This window comes from Carcharodon carcharias, chromosome 18, assembly GCF_017639515.1.
Source record: "Carcharodon carcharias isolate sCarCar2 chromosome 18, sCarCar2.pri, whole genome shotgun sequence".
Lineage (NCBI taxonomy): Eukaryota > Metazoa > Chordata > Chondrichthyes > Lamniformes > Lamnidae > Carcharodon > Carcharodon carcharias.
This window is the reverse complement of record NC_054484.1, coordinates 2381571-2405880: the sequence shown is the minus strand read 5'-3', so window position 1 is coordinate 2405880 and position 24310 is coordinate 2381571. Positions and strand designations below refer to the sequence as shown.

The following is a 24310-nucleotide window of genomic DNA, read 5'->3' as shown; positions in this document are numbered from 1 at the left end:
CCAGTCTCCGCCTGTAATGGACCCACATTTCTCCTTACGAATCTTTTCCTTTTCACGTACCTAAAGAAGCTTTTACAATCAGCCTTTATGTTTCTCGCTAGTTTGCGCTCATATTCTCTTTTCCCTTTCTTAATCAGTTTCTTGGTCCTCCCTGTTGGATTCTAAATTGCTCACAAACCCTCAGGATTACCACTTTTTCAGACAACCTTACAAGCTGCTTCATTTGTTCTAATGCAATCTTTAAGTTTTTTGTTATTTATGGTTGACTTATCTTTTCTGTTGTGTTTTTTGTATTAGAGGAATGCATATTTGTTTTAGATCATGTAATACTTCTTTAAATACTACCCATTGCCTGGCTACAGTCAAATCTTTTAGTGTATTTTCCCAATCCACCATAGCCAACCTGCCCCTCATACCTTCATGGTTTCCTTTGGTCAGATTTCAGACCCTAGTTTCATAATGAAACATGTCACTTTCCAACTTAATGTAAAATTGTATCATATTATGGTTACTATTTCATAAAGGCTTCTTAACAGCAAGGTGATTATTTAGCCCTTTCTCATTAATACTACCAAATGCTCTGCGAGGCGGGGACTATCGTGGATAGTACGTATAAAGAGATGATCACAACACAGGCTAAGAGTCCACAGGCAAGAAGGGAATGGGTGATCACCAGGCAAAGCAAGAGGACTAGGCAGACAATGCAGGAATCTCCTGTGCTTATTCCGCTGCAAAACAGATATACCGCTTTGGATACTGTTGAGGAAGGAGGAAAGCAGCAACAGCCAAATTCGTTGCACCATGGTTGGCTCTGCTGCACAGGGGACGAGTAAAAAGTGCGGGAATGCCATAGTTACAGGAGATTCAATTGTAAGAGGAATAAATAGGTGTTTCTGTGGCCGCAAACGAGACTCCAGGATGGTACGTTGCCTCCCTGGTGCTAGGGACAAGGATGTCTCAGAGCAGCTACAGGATGTTCTGAAGGTGGAGGGTGAACAGCCAGTGGTCGTGGTACACATTGGTACAAACAACATAGGTAAAAAAGGGGATGCGGTCCTAAAAGCAGAATATAGGGAGTTAGGAATAAGTTGAAAAGTCGGACCTCAAAGGTAGTGATTTCAGGATTACTACCAGTGCCACATGCTAATCAGAGTAGAAATAGCAGGATGTATCGGATGAATACGTGGCTGAAGAGATGGTGTGAAAGGGAGGGTTTCAGATTCCTGGGATATTGGGACTGGTTCTGGGGGAGGTGGGATCAGTACAAACTGGACGGGTTACACCTGGGCAGGACTGGGACTGATGTCCTAGGGGGAATATTTGCTAGAGTGGTTGAGGAAGGTTTAAAGTAAAATGGCAGGGGGATGGGAACCTATGCAAGGAGTCAGAGGAAGGGGAATCAAGGACAAGAACAAAAGACAAAAAGGGGAATAAGAAAAGTGATAGGCAGAGAAATCAAGGGCAAGAATCAAACAGGGCCTCAGTGAAAAATAGTGGGAATGGGATAAGCAATGTTTAAAAGACAAGCCTTAAGGCTTTGTGCCTTAACGCGGGGAGCATTCACAATAAAGTGGATGAATTAACCACGCAGATAGATGTAAATACGTATGGTATAGTCAGGATTACGGAGACATGGCTGCAGGGTGACCAGGGATGGGAACTGAACATCCAGGGGTATTCAGTATTTAGGAAGGACAGACAAAAAGGAAAAGGCTGTGGATTTGCATTGCTGGTTAAAGAGGAAATTAATGCAATAGTGAGGAAAGATATTAGCTCCGACGATGTGGAATCTGTATGGGTAGAGCTGAGAAACACCAACTGGAAAAAACATTAGTGGGGGTTGTATATAGACCCCCAAACTGTAGTGGTGATGTTGGGAATGGCATTAAACAGGAAATTACAGACGCCTGCAATAAAGGAACATCTGTAATAATGGGTGACTTTAATCTGCATATGGATTGGGCAAATCAAATTAGTAACAATACCATAGAGGAAGAATTCCTGGAGTGAATACGGGGTGTTTTTCTGGACCAAAACATTGAGGAACCAACTAGAGAACAGGCCATCCTTGACTGGGTATTGTGTAATGAGAAAGGAATAATTGGCAATCTAGTTGTGCAAGGCCCCTTGGGGATGAGCAACCATAATATGATAGAATTCTTCATCAAGATGGAGAGTGACGAAGTTGATTCTGAGACTTGGGTCCTGAATCTTAATAAAGGAAACTACGATGGTATGAGGCGCGAGTTGACTATGATGGATTGGGAAACGTTACTTAAAGGGATGAAGGTGGATAGGCAAATGCCAAACATTCAAAGGGTGCATGGATGAACTGCAACAATTGTTTATTCCTGTCTGGCACAAAAGTAAAACAGGAAAGGTGGCCAAACCATGGCTTACAAGGGAAATTAGAGATAGTATTAGATCCAAGGAAGAGGCATACAAATTGGCCAGAAAAAACAACAGACCTGAGGATTGGGAGCAGTTTAGAATTCAGCAAAGGAGGACCAAGGGATTGATTAAGAAGGGGAAAATAGAGTACGAGAGTAAGCTTGCGGGAAACATAAAAACTGACTGTAAAAGTTTCTATAGGTATGTGAAGAGAAAAAGATTGTTGAAGACAAATGTAGGTCTCTTACAGTCAGAAACAGGGGAACTTATAATGGGGAACAAAGAAATGGCTGACCAACCAAATACAAACTTTGGTACTGTCTTCACAAAGGAGGACACAAATAACATACCAGAAATGTTGGGGAACACAGGGTTTAGTGAGAGGGAGGAACTGAAAGAAATCAGTATTAGTAGGGAAATGTTGTTGGAGAAACTGATGGAATTGAAGACTAGTAAATCCCCGTGGCCTGATAATCTACATCCCAGAGTATTTAAGGAAGTGTCCCTAGAAATAGTGGATGCATTGGTGGTCATCTTCCGAGATTCTATAAACTCTGGAACAATTCCTCCAGATTGGAGGTTGCTAATGTAACCCCACTATTTAAAAAGGGAGGTAGAGAGAAAACCGGGAATTATAGACCAGTCAGGTAGTGGGGAAAATTCTAGAGTCCATTATAAAAGATTTAATAGCTGAGCACGTGGAAAACAGTGGCAGAATCAGACAGAGTCAGCATGGATTTATGAAAGGGAAATCATGCTTGTCAAATCTACTGGAATTTTTCGAGGATGTAACTAGTAGAGTTGATGAGGTGGAGCCAGTGGATGTGGTTTATTTGGACTTTCAGAAGGCCTTCAACAAAGTCCCACATAAGAGATTGGCATGTAAAATTAAAGCGCATGGGATTGGGGGCAGTGTATTGAGATGGATAGAAAACTGTTTGGCAGACAGGAAACAAAGAGTAAGAATGAACAGATCTTTTTCCGAATGGCAGGCAGTGACTAGTGGGGTACCGCAGGGATCGGTGCTGGGACCCCAGTTATTCACAACATATATTAATGATTTAGATGAGGGAATTAAATGTAATATCTCCAAATTTGCAGATGACACAAAGTTGGGTGGGAGTGTGAGCTGTGAGGAGAATGCAGAGATGCTTCAGTGTGATTTGGACAAGCTGAGTGAGTGGGCAAATGCATGGCAGAGGCAGTATAATGTGGATAAATGTGAGGTTATCCATTTTGGTAGCAAAAACAGGAAGGCAGATTATTATCTGAATGGCTATAAATTCAGAGAGGGGAATGTTCAACGAGCCCTGGGTGTCCTCATACACCAGTCGCTGAAGGTAAGCATGCAGGTGCAGTATGCGGTAAAGAAGGCAAATGGTATGTTGGCCTTCATAGCCAGAGATTCGAGTACAGGAACAGGGATATCCTGCTGCAATTATACAGGGCCTTGGTGAGACCACATCTGGAATATTGTGTACAGTTTTGGTCTCCTTATCTGAGGAAGGATGTTCTTACTATAAAGGGAGTGCAGCGAAGGTTTATCCAGCTGATTCCTGGGATGGCAGGAGGAGAGATTGAGTCGATTAGGATTATATTCACTGGAGTTTAGAAGAATGAGGTGGGATCTCATAGAAACCTATAAAATTCTAACAGGACTAGACAGGGTAGAGGCAGGAAGGATGTTCCTGATGGTGGGGGAGTCCAGAACCAGGGGTCACAGTCTGAGGATATGGGGTAGACCATTTAGGACTGAGATGAGGAGAAATTTCTTCACCCAGAGAGTGGTGAGCCTGTGGAATTCATTAGCACAGAAAGCAGTTGAGACCAAAACATTGTATGTTTTCAAGAAGGAGTTAGGTATAGCTCTTGGGGCGAAAGGGATCAAAGGGTATGGGGAGAAAGCAGGAGCAGACTATTGAGTTGGATGATCAGCCATGATCATAATGAATGGCGGAGCAGGCTCGAAGGCCAAATAGCCTACTCCTTCTCCTTGTTTCTATGTTTCTACATTTCTGTGTAAAATCGCCTTCTTCCTAGTTGGTTCCTCAACATTCTGTTCCTGAAGCCCATCTCGTAAACACTCCAGGAATTCATCCTCCAAAACATTAGTGCTAATTAGATTTACCCACACTATATGTGAATTGAAGTTGTCCATTGTTACTGTATTACCCGTGCTACATATAACTCTAATTTCCTGATTTATACTGTGTCCAACATTACCGTTGCAATTGGTGTCCTATAAACAACTCCCACCAATGTTTGCTGCCCCTTGCTGTTTCCTAACTCCACCCAAACTGAATCTACATCATGATCTTTCAGTCTAAGATCCTCTCTCATCTTGTCCCTTATCAACAATGCTAAACCACCTCTTTCTCCTTTTTGCTTACCCTTCCTAAATGAGGAATATTCTTGAAAATTCAGTTCCTGGTCTCAGTCAGCCTGTTACCATGTCTCCATAATGGCAATTAAATCATAGCCATTTAATCTTTTTGTGCCTTCAAATCATCTACCTTATTGTGAATGCTGTGTGCATTAAGTAGAGTGCCCTTATCCTTGTCTTTTTGACCATTATTCCACATTTTGATTCTATTTGATACTTGCCTTTGCTTCATCTGCCTTCTAATTTCACTTACTATTTTTTGACTTCCTGTTACCAGCTTTGCTGCCCTCCAGTGAGCTCCCCCTCAGGTTCCCACCCCCTTGCCAATCTAGTTTATTCCCTCCCCAGCAGCACTAGCAAATCTCCATGCGAGGATATTAGTCCCAATCCTGCAAACGTGCAACCCACCCATCATGTACAGGTCCCACCTGCCCCAGAACCAGTCCCAATGCTTCAGAAATCTGATGCCCACCCCTGCCCCCCCTCCACACCAGTTCTCCAGCCACATGTTCAATCGGTCAATCCTCCTATTCTTATGGTCACGTGCACATGGTCCTGGGAGTGATTCTAAGATTACTACTTTTTTCTTTTATTCATTCATGGGATGTGGGTATCACAGGCTAGGCCAGCATTTATTGCTATCCCTCATTACTCTTAAGGTGGTGGTGAGCTGTCTTCTTGCATCTCTGCAGTCCATGTGGTGTAGGTACACCCACAGTGCTGTTAGGGAGGGAGTTCCAGGATTTTGACCCAGCAACAGTGAAGGAACAGCGATATATTTCCAAGTCAGGATGGTGAGTGACTTGGAGGGGAACTTCCAGGTGGTGGTGATCCCATCTATCTGCTGCCCTTGTCCTTCTAGATGGTAGCAGTTGTGGGTTTGGAAGGTGCTGCCTAAGGAAGCTTGGTGAGTTCCTACAATGCATCCTGTGGCTGGTACACACTGCTGCTACTGTGCGTCGTAGGTGGAGGGAGTGAATGTTTGTGGATGAGCTGCCAATCAAGGGGGCTGCTTTGTCCTGGACGGTGTCCAGCTTCTTGAGTGTTGTTAGAGTTGCACTCATCCAGGCAAGTGACAAGTATTCCATCACACTCCTGGCTTGTGCCTTGTAGATGGTGGACAGAATTTAGGGAGTCAGGAGGTGAGTTACTCGGTGCAGGATTCCTAGCCTCTGACCTGCTCTTGTAGCCACAGTATTTATATGGCTAGTCCAGTTCAGTTTCTGGTCAATGGTAACCCCAGGATGTTGATAGTGGGGGAATTCAGCAATGGTAATGCCATTGAATATCAAGGGGAGAGGGTTAGATTCACTCTTGTTAGAGATGGTCATTGCCTGGCACTTGCGTGACATGAATGTTACTTGCCACTTGTCAGCCCGAGCCTGGATATTGTCCAAGTCTTGCTGCATTTGGACGTGTACTGATTTTGAGGTCCTGCTTTTTAATTACTTTCCTATCCCCCATAAGTCAGCTTTCAAGGCCTCATCTCTATTCTTACTATATCACTGGTACCTGTGTGGATCATGACCTTTGGCTATTCACTCTTCCAAAGAAGAATGCCCTACAGCCAATCTGTGACCTCTTTGACCCTGGTACTAGGGAGACAACCATCCTGGAGTCATGTCTAGGGCTGCGGAAACACCTGTCTGTTCCCCTAACTAATGAGATTTCTATCATTATTGCTCTTTCATTCTCTAATCTCCCCTCCTGTGCAGCTGAGTGACCTGTGATGCCATGGGCCTGACTCTTGCTGCACTTTTCTGAGGAACTATCGCCCTCACCAGTTTACAAAATGGACTGCTGCTCTCCCTGTCTGGTTCTCTTAGACTGATTGGTGGTCACGCATTCCCTCTCTGCTTGCATGCTCCTAACCTGTGGTGGTATGGTTTCTAAATTTGCTGATGACACAAAAATAGGTAGGAAAGTAAGTTATGATGAGGACACAAGGGGGCTACAAAGGGATATCGTTAGGTTAAGAAAGTGGGAAAACATCTGGCAAATGGAGTATAATGTGGGAAAGTGGGAAACTGTCCATTTTGGCAGGAAGAATGAAAAGGAAGCATATTATCGAAATGGTGAGAGATTGCACAGCTCTGAGATGCAGAGGGATCAGGGTGACCTAGAGCATGAATCACAAAAGGTTGGTATGCAGGTACAGCAAGTAATTAGGAAAGTTAAGAGAATGATATTGTTTATTGCGAGGGGAAATTAATATAAAAGTATGGAGGTTATACTTCAGTTGTACAGGACACTGGTGAGACCACATATGGACTGGAATTTTACAGCGGCTGGAATTTATGTTCCCGCCAAAGTCAATAGAGTTTAGATGGCCCCACAGCTCATTTTACTGCCCCTTCCCCACAGCGATGGAGCTGTAAAATTCTGGCCCTAGAGTACCTTGTACAGAATTGGTCTCCTTATTTAAGGAAGGATATAAATGCATTAGAAATATTTCAGAGAAGCTTTACTAAATTAATACAAGGAATGGGCAGGCTGTCTTTTGAAGAATGATTGAACAGGCTAGGCTGGTATCCGCTGGAGTTTAGAAGATTAAGAGGTGACTTGATTGAAACACACAAGATCCTGAGGGCTCTTGACAGGGTGGATGTGGAGAGAGTCATGAGGACTCGAAACGTCAACTCTTTTCTTCTCCGCCGATGCTGCCAGACCTGCTGAGCTTTTCCAGGTAATTCTGTTTTTGTTTTGGATGTGGAGAGGATGTTTCCTCTTTCCTAGAGCTAGGGGGCACTGTTTTAAAATAAGGGGTTGCTCATTTAAGACAGAGATGAGGAGAAATTTTTCCTCTCGGAGGGTTATGAGTCTTTGGAACTCTCTTCCTGAAAAAGTGGTGGAAGTAGAGTCTTTGAATATTTTTCAGGCAGAGGTGGATAGATTCTTGATAAGCATGGGGTGAAAGGTTATCGGGGGTGGGTGGGAAGTTACAGTCAGGTCAGCCATGGTCTTGTAGATTGGTGGAGCAGCCTCGAAGGGCTGCGTGGTCTATCCCTGCTCCTAATTTGTATGCTCGTATGTACTCCAGATATGACAAAGAACAAAGAACAAAGAAGAGTACAGCACAGGAACAGGCCCTTCAGCCCTCCAAGTCTGCGCCATTCATATTGCCTGTCAACTAAAACATTTTGCACTTCTGGGGTCCGTATCCCTCCATTCCCATCCTATTCATGTATTTGTCAAGCTGCCTCTTAAACACCACTATCGTACCTGCTTCCACCATCTCCTTTGGCAGTGAATTCCAGACACTCACTACCCTCTGCATAAAAAACTTGCCCCGCACATCTCCTCTATAATTTTCTCCTCTCACCTTAAATCTATGTCCCCTAGTAATTGATTCTTCCACTCTGGGAAAAAGCTTCTGACAATCTACTCTGTCCATGCCACTCATAATTTTGTAAACTTCTGTCAAGTCGCCCCTCAATCTCCATCGCTCTAGTGAGAACAATGTAAATTTCTCCAACCTCTCTTCATAGCTAATAACCTCCAGACCAGGCAGCATCCTGGTAAACCTCCTCTGCACCCTCTCCAATGCCTCCATATCCTTCTGGTAATGTGGTGACCAGAATTGCTCGCAATATTGTAAGTGTGGCCTAACCAAGGTTCTATACAGCTGCAGCATGACTTCCCAGCTTTTATACTCAATACCCCTGCCAATGAAGGCAAGCATGTCATATGCCTTCCTGACTACCTTATCCACCTGCGTTGCCACTTTCAGTGACCTGTGGACCTGTACACCCAGATCCCTCTGCTCATCAATGCACTTAAGGGTTCTGCCATTTACTGTATAATTCCTGCCTGTATTAGACCTTCCAAAATGCATTACCTCGCAGTTGTCCGGATTAAACTCTATCTGCCATTTCTCTGCCCAAGCCTCCAACCGATCGATATCCCATTGTATCCTTTGACAATCCTCTTCACTATCTGCAAGGCCTCCAACCTTGGTGTCGTCTGCAAACTTACTAATTAGCCCAGTTACATTTTCTTCCAAATTATTTATGTATACTACAAACAGCATAGGTCCCAGCACTGATCCCTGCGGAACTCCACTAGTCACAGCTCTCCATTCAGAAAAGCACCCTTCCACTGCTACTCTCTGTTTACTATGACAAAGCCAATTCTGTATCCATCTTGCCAGCTCCCTCTGATCCCATGCGACTTTACCTTCTGTACCAGTCTGCCATGAGGGACGTTGTCAAAGGCCTTACTGAAATCCATGTATATAACATCCACTGCCCTTCCATCATCGATCATCTTTGTCACTTCCTCGAAAAACCTGATCAAGTTAGTGAGACACGACTTCCCCTTCACAAAACCATGCTGCCTCTCACTAATATGCCCATTTGCTTCCAAATGGTAGTAAATCCTGTCACGAAGAATCTTCTCCAATAATTTCCCTACCACTGACATAAGGTTCACCGGCCTGTAATTTCCTGGATTATCCTTGCTACCCTTCTTAAACAATGGAACAACATTGGCCATTCTCCAGTCCTCTGGGACCTCACCTGTAGCCAGTGAGGATACAAAGATTTCTGTCAAGGCCCCAGCAATCTCCTCCCTTGCCTCCCTCAGTACTCTGGGGTAGATCCCATCTGGCCGTGGGGATTTATCCACCTTAATATTCTTCAAGATGTCTAACACCTCCTCGTTTTTGATCTCAACATGATCCAGGCTATCTACACATTCTTTCCTAGACAAATGGTCTCACTAATACCCTGTACAACTGTAGCAAAACTTCCCTATTGTTGTATTCCATTCCGCTTGCAATAAATGATGACATTCCATTTGTCTTCTGAATCATTTGCTGTACCTACGTACAAACCTTTCCTGATTCATATACCAAGACACCCAGGTCCCTCTGTACCTCAGAGTGCTGCAGTCTCTCTCCAATTAGATACCAGGTTGCTTTTCTATTCTTACTGCAAAAGTGGACACGTTAACATTTTCCCACATTCTACTCCACCTGCCAGTTTTTTGCCTATTCACTTAACCTAGCTGAATCCCTTTGCAGACACCTAATGTCCTCAAAATTTGTTTTCCTACCTATCTTGGTGTGATCAGCAAATTTAGTACCATACATTTGGTCCCTTCATTCAAGTCATTGATATAGATTGTAAATAGTTGAGGCTCCAACACTGGTCCCTGTGGCACTCTACTCATTATATCTTGCCAACCCAAAAATGATCTATTTATGCCTACTTTCTGTCTCCTGTTAGCTAACCAATCCATGCTAATACGTTACTCCCTAAACCATGTGCCACACTGCCAAAGGGTCAATATTCAGGGAATGCTGCATATTGGAGAGTCAGATTTGAGGGAGTGCTGCACTGTCAGAGAGGTAGTACTGAGGGAGCACTGCACATCAGGATGGGCAGTACTGAGAGAGAGCTGCACTGTCACAGGTTCAGTATTGAGCACGGTATTGAAGGACAGCTTCACCAACTGAGGGGTAGCTGAGGGAGAACCACAATGCAAAGGGACTATTCCATGATAGCACTGCAGTGTTGCACAGTCAGTACTGACCAAGTATTGCACTGTTGGAGGGGAAGTACTGAGGAAGAGCTGCAGTATTGGAGGGGCAGTACTGAGGGAATATTGCACTGTTGGAGGGGCGGTATGGAGGGATCGCTGCACTGTCGGAAGGGTAGTACTGGTAGTAGTGGGGGGATGTTTAAATTTGTACAAGCTCTTCCAAAGTTTGAGGAAAAAGATATTGAAGCATTCTTTATTTCATTTGAGAAGCTAGCTAAACAGATTGAATGGCCACAGGAAAACTGGATGTTATTATTACAGTCTAAGTTGGTGGGTGGAGCGCATGAGGTATATGCTTCACTATCAGAAGAAATGTCCGTGAATTATGATGTGGTGAAAAAGTCTATCTTGAGTGCATATGAGTTGGTTCCTGAAGCATACATGCAGAAATTTAGGAATATGAGAAAACAGTCTGGGCAAACTTATATTGAGTTTGAAAGAGTAAAATAAAGTAATTTTGACCAGTGGATACGGGCATGAAAAATAGAGACAACATATGCAGCTCTTCGGGAAGTTGTTCTTTTGGAAGAATTTAAAGACTCAATCCCTTTGGTAGTGAGAACTCATGGAGGAACAGAGGGTTGATTCCGTTAGACAAGCAGCAGAGATAGCTGATGATTATGAGCTAAATCATTTTCCATAGAGCTAAATCATTTTTGTCACCCTTTCAGTGATAAAGGTGGCACCTTTAATCCCAATACCAGCATTTGAAGAATTTTTTACCAGGGTCATGATTGATTGTGTAGGACCCCTCCCTAAGATTAAAAGTGAAAATCAGTATTTATTGACAATATTGGATGTGTCTACCAGCTTCGCTGAAGGGATACCTTTAAGAAATATTAAAACTGAGAAGATTGCGGAGGAGTTAATTAAATTTTTTACAAGGTATGGTTTACCTAAGGAAATACAATTAGATCAGGGGTTAAATTTCATGTCACAGCTGTTTAAGGAAGTAATGAACAGTTTGGGGATAAAACAGTTTAAGTCAAAAGCTTATCGTCCGGAGTCACAAGGAGCTTTGGAAAGATGACATCAAACTATGCTGAGAGCGTACTGTCGGGATTATGCACAGGATTGGGATACAGGAATTTCATTCTTGTTATTTGCTATTAGAGACGCTCCTAATGCATTGACTGGTTTTAGCCCTTTTGAACTAGTTTATGGTCATGAGGTAAGGGGACCACTGAAATTGATTCATGAGAAATCGGTGGGTCAAAATTCAGAAACTATTCTCTTAGATTATGTATCAAATTTTAGGGAAAGACTGAATAGAGCATGTGAGCCACAGCAGGTGATGAAAGCAAAGTCAGATAAGAAAGCTAAAACTCGCAGCTTTATTTCTGGAGAGAAAGTACTAGCTTTGTTACCAGTACTAGGTGATTCATTAAATGCAGGATTGAAAAGAAATTGAGTAAAGTAAATTATTTAGTAAATAATTCAGATAGAAGAAAGAAGCAGAGGGAGTGTCATGTAAATATGCTTAAAAAGTACTTTGACCAGGAAGAGGAACAAAAAGAGGTGTTAGTGATGGTGGATGATGAGAAAGAGGTAGAAGTGCAGGACTCTGAAATTGATTTTCCTCTAATCAAATTGGATAGTGAGGATTTGCTTGAAAATTTAAATGAAATATTGATTACCTTCCAAACAAGTGTCAGAGTTATTTGGAAAAGCTATTGCAGTCACACAAAACTATTTGTGGAAATAAGTTGGGGAAGACAGATTGAGCTGTACATGGTGTCTTGGTGCAGGTTTCTTCTTCAATAAGGCAACATCCTCATAGAGTAAATCCAGCAAAGTTATCACAAGTACAAAAATAAATTGATTTCATGCTTCAAAATGATATCATTGAGTATAGTTGCAGTAAGTGGATTTCACCTGTTGTACAGGTACTGAAACTGGCTGGAACACAAAGACTGTGGGGCAGAATTTTATGGCTGATGTGTGGGTGGCGGAGCCTGCATGTCAGCGTTTAAAATGTCGCGCACTGATGTCACACGAGCGTCCCAACGCCAGCACGCTACATCGCGATATTTAGGTGGGTGGGTGCTATGAAGTGCCACGCGTGCCCGCCATTAATTGAAGACCTTGTTAAGGCCCTTAACATGGCAACTGAAGCTGATTTTGAGGAGTTCGTGTGATCTTCGGCTTGGCGCACGGGCCCAACAGGCAGCAGGCAACTGATGCTTTAACAAACCTCATCCACGGGCGGGATATGTGGGCTCAGAGGGGTTGTTCAGGTTTTTTCTGAAGTATTTAATGCAGAAAGTGTTTTAAACTTGCCTGTATGATTGTTAGCAGTTCAGATCGATTTCCGATAGCTTTCTCTGTACTTTGAAGCTTCAGCTCAGCTCTCTGCAGACAGGAATCTTTATCGGGCCTGCAGCTTTCCGGAAGCCTCCGTTTAGCCTGGGGGTATGGGTTCTGACATCTCCACTGGAGGCAGCTTCTCTGAGAAAGAAGGGAGGGATAGAATAAGGAGGAGGCCAGGAGTGGACAATCAGCCTCCAGGGGAGCCACCTTTGTGAGGCCAAGTGCAGGCAGAAGGGGCGCAGGGTCAAGAGGTTGTCCAAGGTGGAAGGGGCCATAGAAGATGCCACTATCCTGCTGCCAGGGTATACAGGCGGCGAAGCAGCTACCTCAATATGACTGAGGTGCAATGCCAAATGAGTCTCTGACTGTTGAGGGAGACAGTCAATCATATCTGTCAGGTAATTGGCCCTGACTGTGTGGGTGGACACCTCATGCCAGCAGCTCTGAAGGTCACAGTTGCAACCACTTCTCTGCCTCTGGCTCATTCTAGGGCTCGGTAGGTGATCTTTGTGGTGCCTCCCAATCAGTTGTCCACACTTGTGTCAAGCAGGTCACCGACGCTCTGTTCAGACGGGCATTGACCTTCATCCACTCGGGCTGGGACCAGGCAAGTTAGACACAGTGAGCCAGAGGCTTCGCAGCCATTGCTGGCTTCCCCCGTGTCCAGGGTGCTATAGACTGTACACATGTGGCCATCAAGGTGCCAGTAGGTGAGCCCGGTGCCTTCGTCAACAGGAAGGGCTTCCACTCCATGAACGTGCAGATATTGTGTGACCACAGGATGCTGATTCTACAAGTCTGTGCAAGGTACCCAGGCAGCTCCCACGACACCTACATCCTCAGACACTCCCAGGTGCTGGGGCTCTTCAGTGCTCCAGCCCGGCTGGATGGATGGCTGCTGGGTGACAAGGGCTATCCCCTCAGAAGGTGGCTCATGACGTCTCTCCCCCATCCAAGAACAGAATCTGAGCAGCGGTACAATAGGAGCCAGGGCACCACAAGGGCTGTGGTGGAGAGAGCCATCGGCCTTCTCAAGATGCGCTTCTGATGACTGGACCGCTCAGGGGGCGCAGTCCAGTACCCCCCAGATTGTGTCGCTGTGATAGTGGTAGCATGCTGCGCTCTGCACAATCTGGCGCTGGAAAAGGGGGGATGCAGTTGATGATGAAGACCTTGACACAATGGATGAGGCTGCACATGATGAATCCAGCAGTGGCTCAGAGCATGAGGAAGCACAGGGCGATGATGACGGGCAGCACGCTGACCCGCTACTACACCAAGGAGGCAGGGACATCCAGTACACTTTAATCCAATGAATCTTCAGCTAGCTCCAGCATTGCCTGGCGCTTCCACACGTGGCACTTGGTGCTACATCTTCCACCTCATCAGCTGCAACTAAATACTTAGTACAGAAACATCAATGTCCACTCAAACACTCATGAGCTGTCTGTGAAACATACAAATGCAGCACAAAGGAAACACCCTCAGCCATGATCAGAAAAGTGGACTTTATTCCCACCAAAATAAACCACAAACATCGCTCAGACTTACATAATGATATATTCCCTAATATAAGGCCAACACAAAATCACCACGACATACCCGTTGAGTGCCTATCGTGCCTTATTGTTTACATTTCCGGGTGCTACGTCTTAGTGTTGCCCCATCGCTGGGAGGGGTATCTGAGCCAGCCTGCTGACTCTGCTGTCCTGTTGGCCTCGATGACCTTGGCGGCCGTCCTCTGGCCCGTGGAGCCTGTGCTGGCCCTGCCTGGGAGGGAGTGGCCGGTTCCAATGGGCACTGGCAGAGGGGTGGAGGAGCTGCTGCCCTCATTCGGAGCACCTTGAGAGGAGCTCGCAGCGACAACAGGCAGCTGCTGCACCAATGTGAGGTCAAATCAGACCTCCCTGCTCACCGTGGATGGATGGGCACCGAGCGCCAGCACTTGGTGCCCAGAACATTTCCCACATTGGGAATGGCCACCTGTGGCCATTAGCATTGTGAGGGCTCGTGGGTCAGAGCGTAACCCAATCAGAAGAGTCTCAAACCAATTGAAGACCCTCTCCATGAGAGTCGCCAATCTCTCAATGGAGGAAACCTGAAGCTCTGTCCTGAGGTTCATGCCACTGACACTCTGCCTGGATTCCTTCACCACAGAGACCAAGTGAAGCACACCCTCATGTAACCCTGCCAGATGCTCCCACGCACCCGGCCGCTTGTCCTGCAGCTGCTGCATGGCTGACATCTCCAGAGGCACATCATCACTGCTGGACTCAGCATGTGCCTGGTTCCTGCAGCCCTCCGGCTGTTGGCACCATCGGCACTCTCTGTCCTGCCATCTCCTCCAGCGATTGTGAAGTGCCATCTCCACTGTGCCCCGGGAAACTAGCCAACGTCATAATCCCCACCGAAGTGTTTGTCACTGCGCTGGTGCCTGGCTGGCTGAAATGATGTGCTGCAAGTTGCAAGTCTTGGCCCTCAGGTGTGGAGGGGGGGCTCTGGACCTGTTGGGGGCGGCCATGTGGTGGTGATGTTGAAATTAACAACAAGGACAGTGCATCAGTTAGTGTTCAGTCAGTGACACCTTCCATCCCTTTCCCCCCCAGCCTCATAAGTTGCTCACCCTTCAAGAACCTAAGGAGACGGACATTGGTGGGGTGGTAAATAGTCAAGAGGAAGTCACAACGATTACAGGGACCTTGCTGGGCAGATCCGTTAAGGTAGCAGAACAAGAACATTAGGCGTTTAACAAGGACAAAGCTAGACTTGCCTTTATTAGCAGAGGAATAGAATGTAGGAAAAGGGAGGTCATCTTGCAAGTGTAGAAAACATTGTTGAGGCCACATCTACACTTCTGCGTTCAGTTGTGGCCTGCGCTTCATGGGAGGGATGGCATTGGAGTGAGGAGAGTGCAGAGGTTCCTGACCTGGATACATGCTGGCCTGGAGAGTTGGAGTGATGAGGAAACATTGCAAACACTTACGACATTTGCCGTGGAGCACAGGAGATTGACAGGTCACATTATTGACCTTCATACCATTATGAGGGGTATAGAACGGGTGGACAGAAGGCAACATTTCCCCTTGGCGCAGGGATGAGTAACATTTATTTATTTAAGTTGAGTACCATGAGGTTGACAGGTGAGGTGCTGAGGAGCTTTTGGACAGAGTAATGTGGGACGCACTGGCTGAAAGGGTGGTGGAGGTACAAACCCTCCTAAGATGCAATAAGCCTTTGGCTGTGCAGCAGCGATGCCATGGCATGTTAGGCCATGGGGATAGTGGTCAGAAATGGGATAAGGCGACTTTGGAAGGTGTTAGAGACGCACATCCTCAAGGGGCCGAGGGACCTTTGTGTATGACCCACGCGTCTGACTGTATCAGTCTGTGAATGAGCAGTGTTGCTGCATTAACAATTGCAGCAATCATCAGTGCTTTGGATGGTGGGGAGACAGAGTGGATGGGACTGTGGCCCTCAAATACCTGGCCGCTGGACCCCAGCCTCGCTGACACCTGCCACCCTGGCCGCCTGCCTCCTCCCCAGCTCCATGGCCTGCTCCTCGAAGGTGGTGAGGTGCTGCAGCACGGTGTGCCCACCACCAGTCCGCTGACACTCCCGGATATTGCTCTCAGTTTTTGCCTGCAGAACAGAGAAGAGCATTTATTGAGGCTCATCGCTCATGTACTCTGCACGCACACGCCGCACCCCAACAACAGTGGCCCATCTGAGGCCTCCAGCGGCTCCTGTCCACACTACTGGTGATCAGTCCCCAGAAGATAGTACGGCTGCTCCCAACCCCCTCCCCCAGTGGCCACCTTGGACACATTCGGCATCCATCACTTTGAATAACGCACAAGTCTTAGCGCCCATGGCAAGGAGGCACAACAAGTGCGGCGCCGAGGCCAGCAGATGGCTCTTGGCCATGACACCTTGAGGCTCCCCTTCCACCATCTCATTACCTTCAATAAGACAAGTGTTGGAGTTCTGAGTATGTGTCTATCTGCCTCCCCTGTAGGTTGCCCCCAGACTACTCAAATGTGACAAACACCAACATTTGCTGCGGGGAGAATCCATCTTCTCCTCAACCACTAAGGCTGGTGTGAGCATGGTCACTATCTGTTTGCCCACCCAGCTTGCGCCAAATGCCCAACGCAGTAATGACGCTAAGACATTGGTGGGGGGGGCGCTCAAAGGCTAAGGCTACCTGCTGGGTCAAATGGCCAAGGTTGACATGGTACTCATCTTTCCAGAGTGCAGCAAATCATTGAAGCTTTTGCTGCACTGGGTCCCGCCAGCTCCTGCCTGGCCTGCCTGGTGATGTTGGGGGCCCTCATCCTCCCATCCTCTGGAAACGAGATCTCCCGATGGTTGGACCTTCAAGGAGGAAAGCAAAGCAGGCATCTGAGAACCCAAGGGCACAGTGGCCCCCTGTTGGCCTACCCTGCAGCCTGCTCCTCCTCCCCCCTCCTCCTCCTCTGGCCTCACCTCTTGTGCTGTGCGGTGACTGGCCATGGTCAACAGCCTAAAGGAGGCTGCCTGGCCGCTCTTTATACAGCCTGTCGGTTCCCCATTGGAACCTGTGGTCTGAACACGCCCGCCGCTGATTCGATTTTCCCAATGAGCACAGGAGTTGGAATCCCAATGGGTGGGCCTTAATTGGCTCTCCCGCGCAAAATAGCGGCGCGGCCCATTTCGGTGGTGGGGATCAGCTGCCCGTCTGCCGCCGAGTCAGTCAGGCCTGCAAAATTCTGCCTTGTGTGTGGACTATAGAAAGGTGAATGCAGTGACGAACGCAGATTCATATCCTATACCACAGTTGGAAGATTGTATTGAGAAAGTGGGACAATCAAAATTTATCAAAAAGATTGACTTGCTGAAAGGATATGAGCAGGTACCAATGTCGGAGTGAGAAAAGGAGAAAGCAGCTTTTGTAATGCCAAGTAGACTTTATCAGTTTAAAGTCCTGCCATTTGGTATGAAGAATGCACCTGCGGCATTTCAAAAACTGACAAACAAAATAATTGCATGGGGCGGAGGTGGTGGGGGGGTTGGGTGGGGGGAGAGAAGTGGAGGGGGGTGGTGGTGTGGTTGTAGGGACAAGCAAGCAGTGATAGTGGCAGATAATCAAAAGATGACACAGACAAAAGAACAAAAGAACATGAATGTGCTAATTAAGAATGGATGGTAGGGCACTCAAGGTATAGGTCTAGTGGGGGTGGGGGGGCATAAAAGATTTAAAAATAATGGAAATAGGTGGGAAAAGAAAAATCTATATAAATTATTGGGAAAAAACAAAAGGAAGGGGGAAGAAACAGAAAGGGGGTGGGGATGGAGGAGGGAGTTCAAGATCTAAAGTTGTTGAATTCAATATTCAGTCCGGAAGGCTGTAAAGCGCCTAGTCGGAAGATGAGGTGCTGTTCCTTCAGTTTTCGTTGAGCTTCACTGGAACATTGCAGCAGACCAAGGATGGACATGTGGGCATGAGAGCAGGATGGAGTGTTAAAATGGCAAGCGACAGGGAGGTTTGGGTCATTCTTGCAGACAGACCACAGGTGTTCTGTAAAGCGGTCGCCCAGTTTATGTTTGGTCTCTCCAATGTAGAGGAGACCGTTTTGGGAGCAACGAATGCAATAGATTAAGTTGGGGGAAATACAAGTGAAATGCTGCTTCACTTGAAAGGAGTGTTTGGGCCCTTGGACGGTGAGGAGAGAGGAAGTGAAGGGGCAGGTGTTACATCTTTTGGGTGGGCATGGGGAGGTGCCATAGGTGGGGGTTGAGGAGTAGGGGATGATGGAGGAGTGGACCAGGGTGTCCCAGAGGGAACGATCCCTACGGAATGTCGCCGGGGGGTGAAGGGAAGATGTGTTTGGTGGTGGCATCATTCTGGAGTCACCACCAAACACATCTTCCCTTCACCACCCCATGGTGGCATTCCATAGGGATCGTTTCCTCCGGGACACCCTGGTCCATTCCTCCATCACCCCCTACTCCTCAACCCCCACCTATGGCACCTCCCCATACCCACGCAAAAGATGCAACACCTGCCCCTTCACTTCCTCTCTCCTCACCGTCCAAGGGCCCAAACACTCCTTTCAAGTGAAGCAGCATTTCACTTGCATTTCCCCTAACTTAGTCTACTGCATTTGTTGCTCCCAATGCGGTCTCCTCTACATTGGAGAGACCAAACGTAAACTGGGCGACCGCTTTGCAGAACACCTGTGGTCTGTCCGCAAGAATGACCCAAACCTCCCTGTCGCTTGCCATTTTAACACTCCACCCTGCTCTCTTACCCACATGTCTGTCCTGCTGCATTGTTCCAGTGAAGCCCAACACAAACTGGAGAAACAGCACCTCATCTTCCGACTAGGCACTTTACAGCCTTCCGGACTGAATATTGTATTCAACAACTTTAGATCTTGAACTCCCTCCTCCATCCCCACCCCCTTTCTGTTTCTTCCCCCTTCCTTTTGTTTTTTCCAATAATTTATATAGATTTTTCTTTTCCCACCTATTTCCATTATTTTTAAATCTTTTATGCCCCCCCCACCCCCACTAGAGCTATACCTTGAGTGCCCTACCATCCATTCTTAATTAGCACATTCGTTTAGATAATATCACCAACTTCAACACCTCTGTGTTCTTTTGTTCTTTTGTCTGTGACCTCTTTTGATTATCTGCTGCTATCATTGCTTGCTTGTCCCTACAACCACACCAACCCCCCCTCCACTTCTCTCCCCCCCTACCAAACCCACCACTCCCTCCACCTTAAACCAGCTTAAATGTCACCCCTCTCCTTGGATTCACCTAGTTCTGTTGAAGGGTCATGAGGACTCGAAACGTCAACTTTTTTCATCTCCGGCAATGCTGCCAGACCTGCTGAGTTTTTCCAGGTAATTCTGTTTTTGTTTTGGATTTCCAGCATCCGCAGTTTTTTGTTTTTATCTATTTATTTTTAAAGTAATTGCGGGTCTGAGCAATTGAGTGTTTTATAATTGACGATCTAATCGTTTTCAGTCAGACGTGGGAGGAGCATTTACAGCATCTGAAGAATTATTTACTCAACTACAAGAAGCTAATTTGGTGATGAACTTGGCTAAAAGTGAATTTTCAAAAGCCCAAGTTACGTATCTAGACCATACCATTGGACATGGTAAGGTGGCTCAGAGAGATGCGAAAGTCAAGGCTATCGTGGATTTCCCAGTGCCTACAACAAAACAGGAAGTTTTGAGATTTCTGAACATGAGTGGGTTTTACCAGAAATTTGTAACAAATTTTAGCCAATAGGTTGCTCCACTGACTGAACTATTAAAAAACAAGAAGTTTCAATGGACACAGGAGTGTCAGAAATCATTTGTTAGTTTGGAAACTGTATTAACTACAACATCAGTTTTGGCTGTACCCAATTAGGCCTAGCAATTGAAGTTGGCCGTTAATGCAAGTGATATAGGCATTGGGGCTGAACTGTTACAAGAAGGTGACACTGGAGTTGAAAAATCATGGAAGCTGAATGTACAACAGAGAAGATATTCAATGATCGATAAAGAGACTTTGTGTTTGGTGTTAGCATTGCAGCATTTGGAATTTTAAGTTGCAAACGATTCATCAGAAACAATTGTCTATACTGACCATAATCCATTGAAGTTTTTGGACAAATTTTGATGCAAAAGTGCAAGATTTTTCAGATGGAGTCTATGATTACAACCATTTAGTCTACAGATAATACATGTTTATAGATGCGCTATCAAGAGTTTGAAGCTTAAAGGAAAATTGAACATTTTTTTAAAAACCTGGACAGTGAACTGGAGTGATTTCTGTTGATACCAAGGATTTGTGTATATATATTATGTTAATGCATGCATGGTAATGCAAAAGTGTAATAAGTATAGGAGAAAGGGTGAGATGGGTTATTTTAAAAATGAAGCCGTTTTTTAGAATTATGACGGTTTATTTTTCAATAGGAAGGGAGATGTCATGAAGAGATATTAACGTGTATAATATTATTGGAATTTTTTTTAATTAGAGGTTTAATCTGTGTTTGTGTTAATTGGATTGAAGCCAGCTAGTCTCGGTGTTTTGATGCACAGTAGTTTTGAGGTATAAACAGTAAGGTATTTTGCATTTTGCTGAATAAGCCATTCAAGAATGGGAGTGAAATCTTGCACCTAGCTAGGAGACACCAAGTAATGTTTCTATTACTAATAAAATTGGTATTATGAAAGGGGTTCAAAGGACCTGATGATATAATGAGAATTTACATTCAAAGAGAAAGGTTGGGTATAACAGAAAAGAGTTTGTGTGGGCAGGTCAGAGGCATGGAAGATCTAAGCCACTGTGTCTGCAAAGGAAACAAATTGAAAGGAATCTCATTTTGAATTGGTAAAGTATCTGTTTGCATCTATGGGTTATTGTTGCCTTAGTGGAGATTAATTTGGGAATTTGTAAAAAGTTATGATAGTAGTAATTTGTAGCTATGTGTATAAGTTTAATTTGTTGTAAATTAATAAATGTTTCATTTAGTTTGATATAAAAACCTCGCGAGAACTGGTGGCCTTATTCCTGAATTTAGAGCTGCAACTCAAAACATACCAATTGAAAATATAGGTTATGGCAGTCGTTCAAAATTTCCCTCAGGGATTTTAGTAACTCAGCCTTTATCAACTGCTGTGTCATAACAGACGGGCAGTGCAGAGGTAGTGCTGCATTGTCGGAGGGGTAGTAGATGGAGTGGTGCACTGTCGGAGGTGTAGTACAGAGGGAGTGCTGCACTATCGGAGGGCTAGTACAGAGGATTGCTGCATTGTCAGAGTGGTAGTACAGAGGGAGTTCTGCAGTGTTGGAGGTGTAGTACAGAGGGAATGCTGCACTATCAGAGGGGTAGTACAGAGGGAGTGCTGCACTGTCAGAGTGGTAGTAGATGGAGTGCTGCACTGTCGGAGGTGGAGTACAGAGGGAGTGCTGCACTATCGGAGGGGTAGTACAGAGGGAGTGCTGCACTGTCAGAGTGGTAGTACAGAGGGAGTGCTGCACTGTCAGAGGGATACTACAGAGGGAGTGCTGCACTGTTGGAGGGGTAGTCCTGAGGGAGTGCTGCACTGCTGTAGGTGCCATCTTTTGGATGAGGCATTAAACCCAGCATCTATCTGTTCTCTCACTGATGGATTTAATAAGCCCCATTGTCACAATTGGAAGAATTGATACCCATCGGATCAATATCTATCCTTTACCCAAAACTAGTAAAAAATTAATAATTTCTGATACTTTGCTTAATTGAACTTTGGATCCATGTGTGATCAAAATGTGAGGATGACATTCAGCCCCTCCTGTATTCAATAAGATCCTATCTGATATGTATCTTAACTCCATCGGGCTGGCTTGATTATGCAATTCTTAACACACCTTAGCCTGAAAAAATCTATCAGTCTCAGCTTAGACATTTTCAATTGACTCCCAACATCAACAGCTTTTTGGTGGAGAGTTCAAGATTTCTACTCCACAATGTGTGGATAAGTGCTTCCTGATATCGCCCCGAAACAGCCTGGCTCTAATTTTAATGTTCTGCCCCTTGGTTTTGGACTCCTTGCACCACCCCCACCCCTCTCCCTTACCCCCACCCTCTACCACCATCCTGCCCCACCAGAGAAAAATCCTTTCTACCCTATCAAATCCTTTTAATCATCTTAAATACCTTAACTAGAGCACTCCTTAATTTCTATCATTGTCACATTGCTGTGTGTGGGATTTTACTGTGGGAAAATTGACTGCCAAGTTTCCTACATTACAACAGAGACTACACTTGAAAAAATAATTTGATTGGCTATAAAATGCTTTAGGACAACCTAGGTGGTGAAAGGCACTATGGAAATGAAAGGTTTTCTTTCTTTAACCCAACATTGAGCAGAAATATCCAAAGTCCTCATTGACCTCGATTGGTCCTTTTCCAAACAGAATTACCATGGTGTTCTGCAAATCGCGCACTCAGACTTCGGGCTTCTGACATGATCCAGGGTTTCACCTGAGGGAGCAAATTGCTGAGATGTGACACAGCAAAGCGGCGTTGTTCTCTCCACTCACTGCCGTTGGAAAATGTAATCCCTGGGAAAGAAAAGATTGAGTTGTTTTGAAAGGGAATTTGGATATATGGAAGAGGAACGTGGTGTGGTAAGGGCAGGGCATTGTCACTAACCGTGTGGCCCTTTGAGTCGCAGGAATAGTGGTGAAATGGGTCTTCCAGAGAAAGCCTCACCGTGATGTACCAATGCTTCTCTGACAATCGAGGAGCCATCCAATATCAGCAAAAACTCTGCTCCCAGGGACAGGCTGAATATGTTACCATATTTCCTTCCCAGCTTTAGGAAAAAAAGGATATTTAAAGTTCACAAGATTAGTGCTGGAAATGCAGAGAATCCACATGAGACAGCAGAAACACAGCCCTGTTTAGATGCCATCTGGAGTGACTGCCTTCAGTTCTGCCATAGTATGGGTCAGTAAGGTCAGGAATGACTAGGATGAAGGCACCAAGTGTATGGTAGCTAAATTTTGTTTTAAATTCATTCATGGTGTGCTGCTGAGGCTTTATAAAGCTCTGGTCAGACCACATTTAGAATATTGTGAGCAATTTTGGGCCCCATATCTCAGGAAGGATGTTCTGGCCCTGGAGCAAGGTACAGATAGCCCTAGTGGGGCTAGGATGGGGGGGGGAATCGAAATAGGCTAAAAGATAGAGATAAAACAATGGATGGAAATACATTTAAAAATAATGGAAATAGGTGGGAAAAGAAATATATAATATAAAAATATAAATAAAAAAAATTATATAAATTATTGGAAAAAGGGGAATTGGAAAGGGGATGGGGATGGAGAAGAGGTTTCATGATCTAAAGTTGTTGAACTCAATATTCAGTCTGGAAGGCTGTAAAGTGCCTAGTCGGAAGATGAAGTGCTGTTCCTCCAGTTTGCGTTGAGCTTCACTGGAACAATGCAGCAGGCCAAGGATGGACATGTGGGCATGAGAGCAGGGTGGAGTGAGGCAAGCAACGGGAGGTCTGGGTGATTTTGTGTTGGCCTTATATTAGGGAATATATCATTATGTAAGTCTGAGCGATGTTTGTGGTTTATTTTGGTGGTGAATAAAGTCCACTTTTCTGATCAGGCTGAGGGTGTTTCCTTGTGCTGCATTTGTATGTTTCACAGACAGCTCATGAGTGTTTGAGTGGACATTGATGTTTCTGTACTAAGTATTTAGTTGCAGCTGATGAGGTGGAAGATGTAGCACCAAGTGCCACGTGTGGAAGCGCCAGGCAATGCTGGAGCTAGCTGAAGATTCATTGGATTAAAGTGTACTGGATGTCCCTGCCTCCTTGGTGTAGTAGCGGTCAGCGTGCTGCCCGTCATCATCGCCCTGTGCTTCCTCATGCTCTGAGCCACTGCTGGATTCATCATGTGCAGCCTCATCCATTGTGTCAAGGTCTTCATCATCAACTGCATCCCCCCTTTTCCAGCGCCAGATTGTGCAGAGCGCAGCATGCTACCACTATCACAGCGACACAATCTGGGGGTACTGGACTGCGCCCCCTGAGCGGTCCAGTCATCAGAAGCGCATCTTGAGAAGGCCGATGGCTCTCTCCACCACAGCCCTTGTGGTGCCCCTGGCTCCTATTGTACCGCTGCTCAGATTCTGTTCTT

At 45.5% G+C, this 24310-nt stretch overlaps 1 protein-coding gene across 2 annotated transcripts in view; it reads right to left on the bottom strand.

Moving 5' to 3' along the window:
• LOC121290943 (cytochrome P450 2J1-like) overlaps positions 1-24310 on the bottom strand; it is a 241128-nt gene that overhangs the window by 106606 nt on the left and 110212 nt on the right. For both annotated transcript variants that reach the window (XM_041212000.1, XM_041212001.1), the window contains exons 2-3: positions 22812-22974; positions 22580-22720 (exon numbers count right to left, since the gene is read on the bottom strand). In XM_041212000.1, the coding sequence (XP_041067934.1) occupies positions 22580-22720; positions 22812-22974 (304 nt within the window). The remainder of the gene's footprint in view (positions 1-22579; positions 22721-22811; positions 22975-24310) is intronic.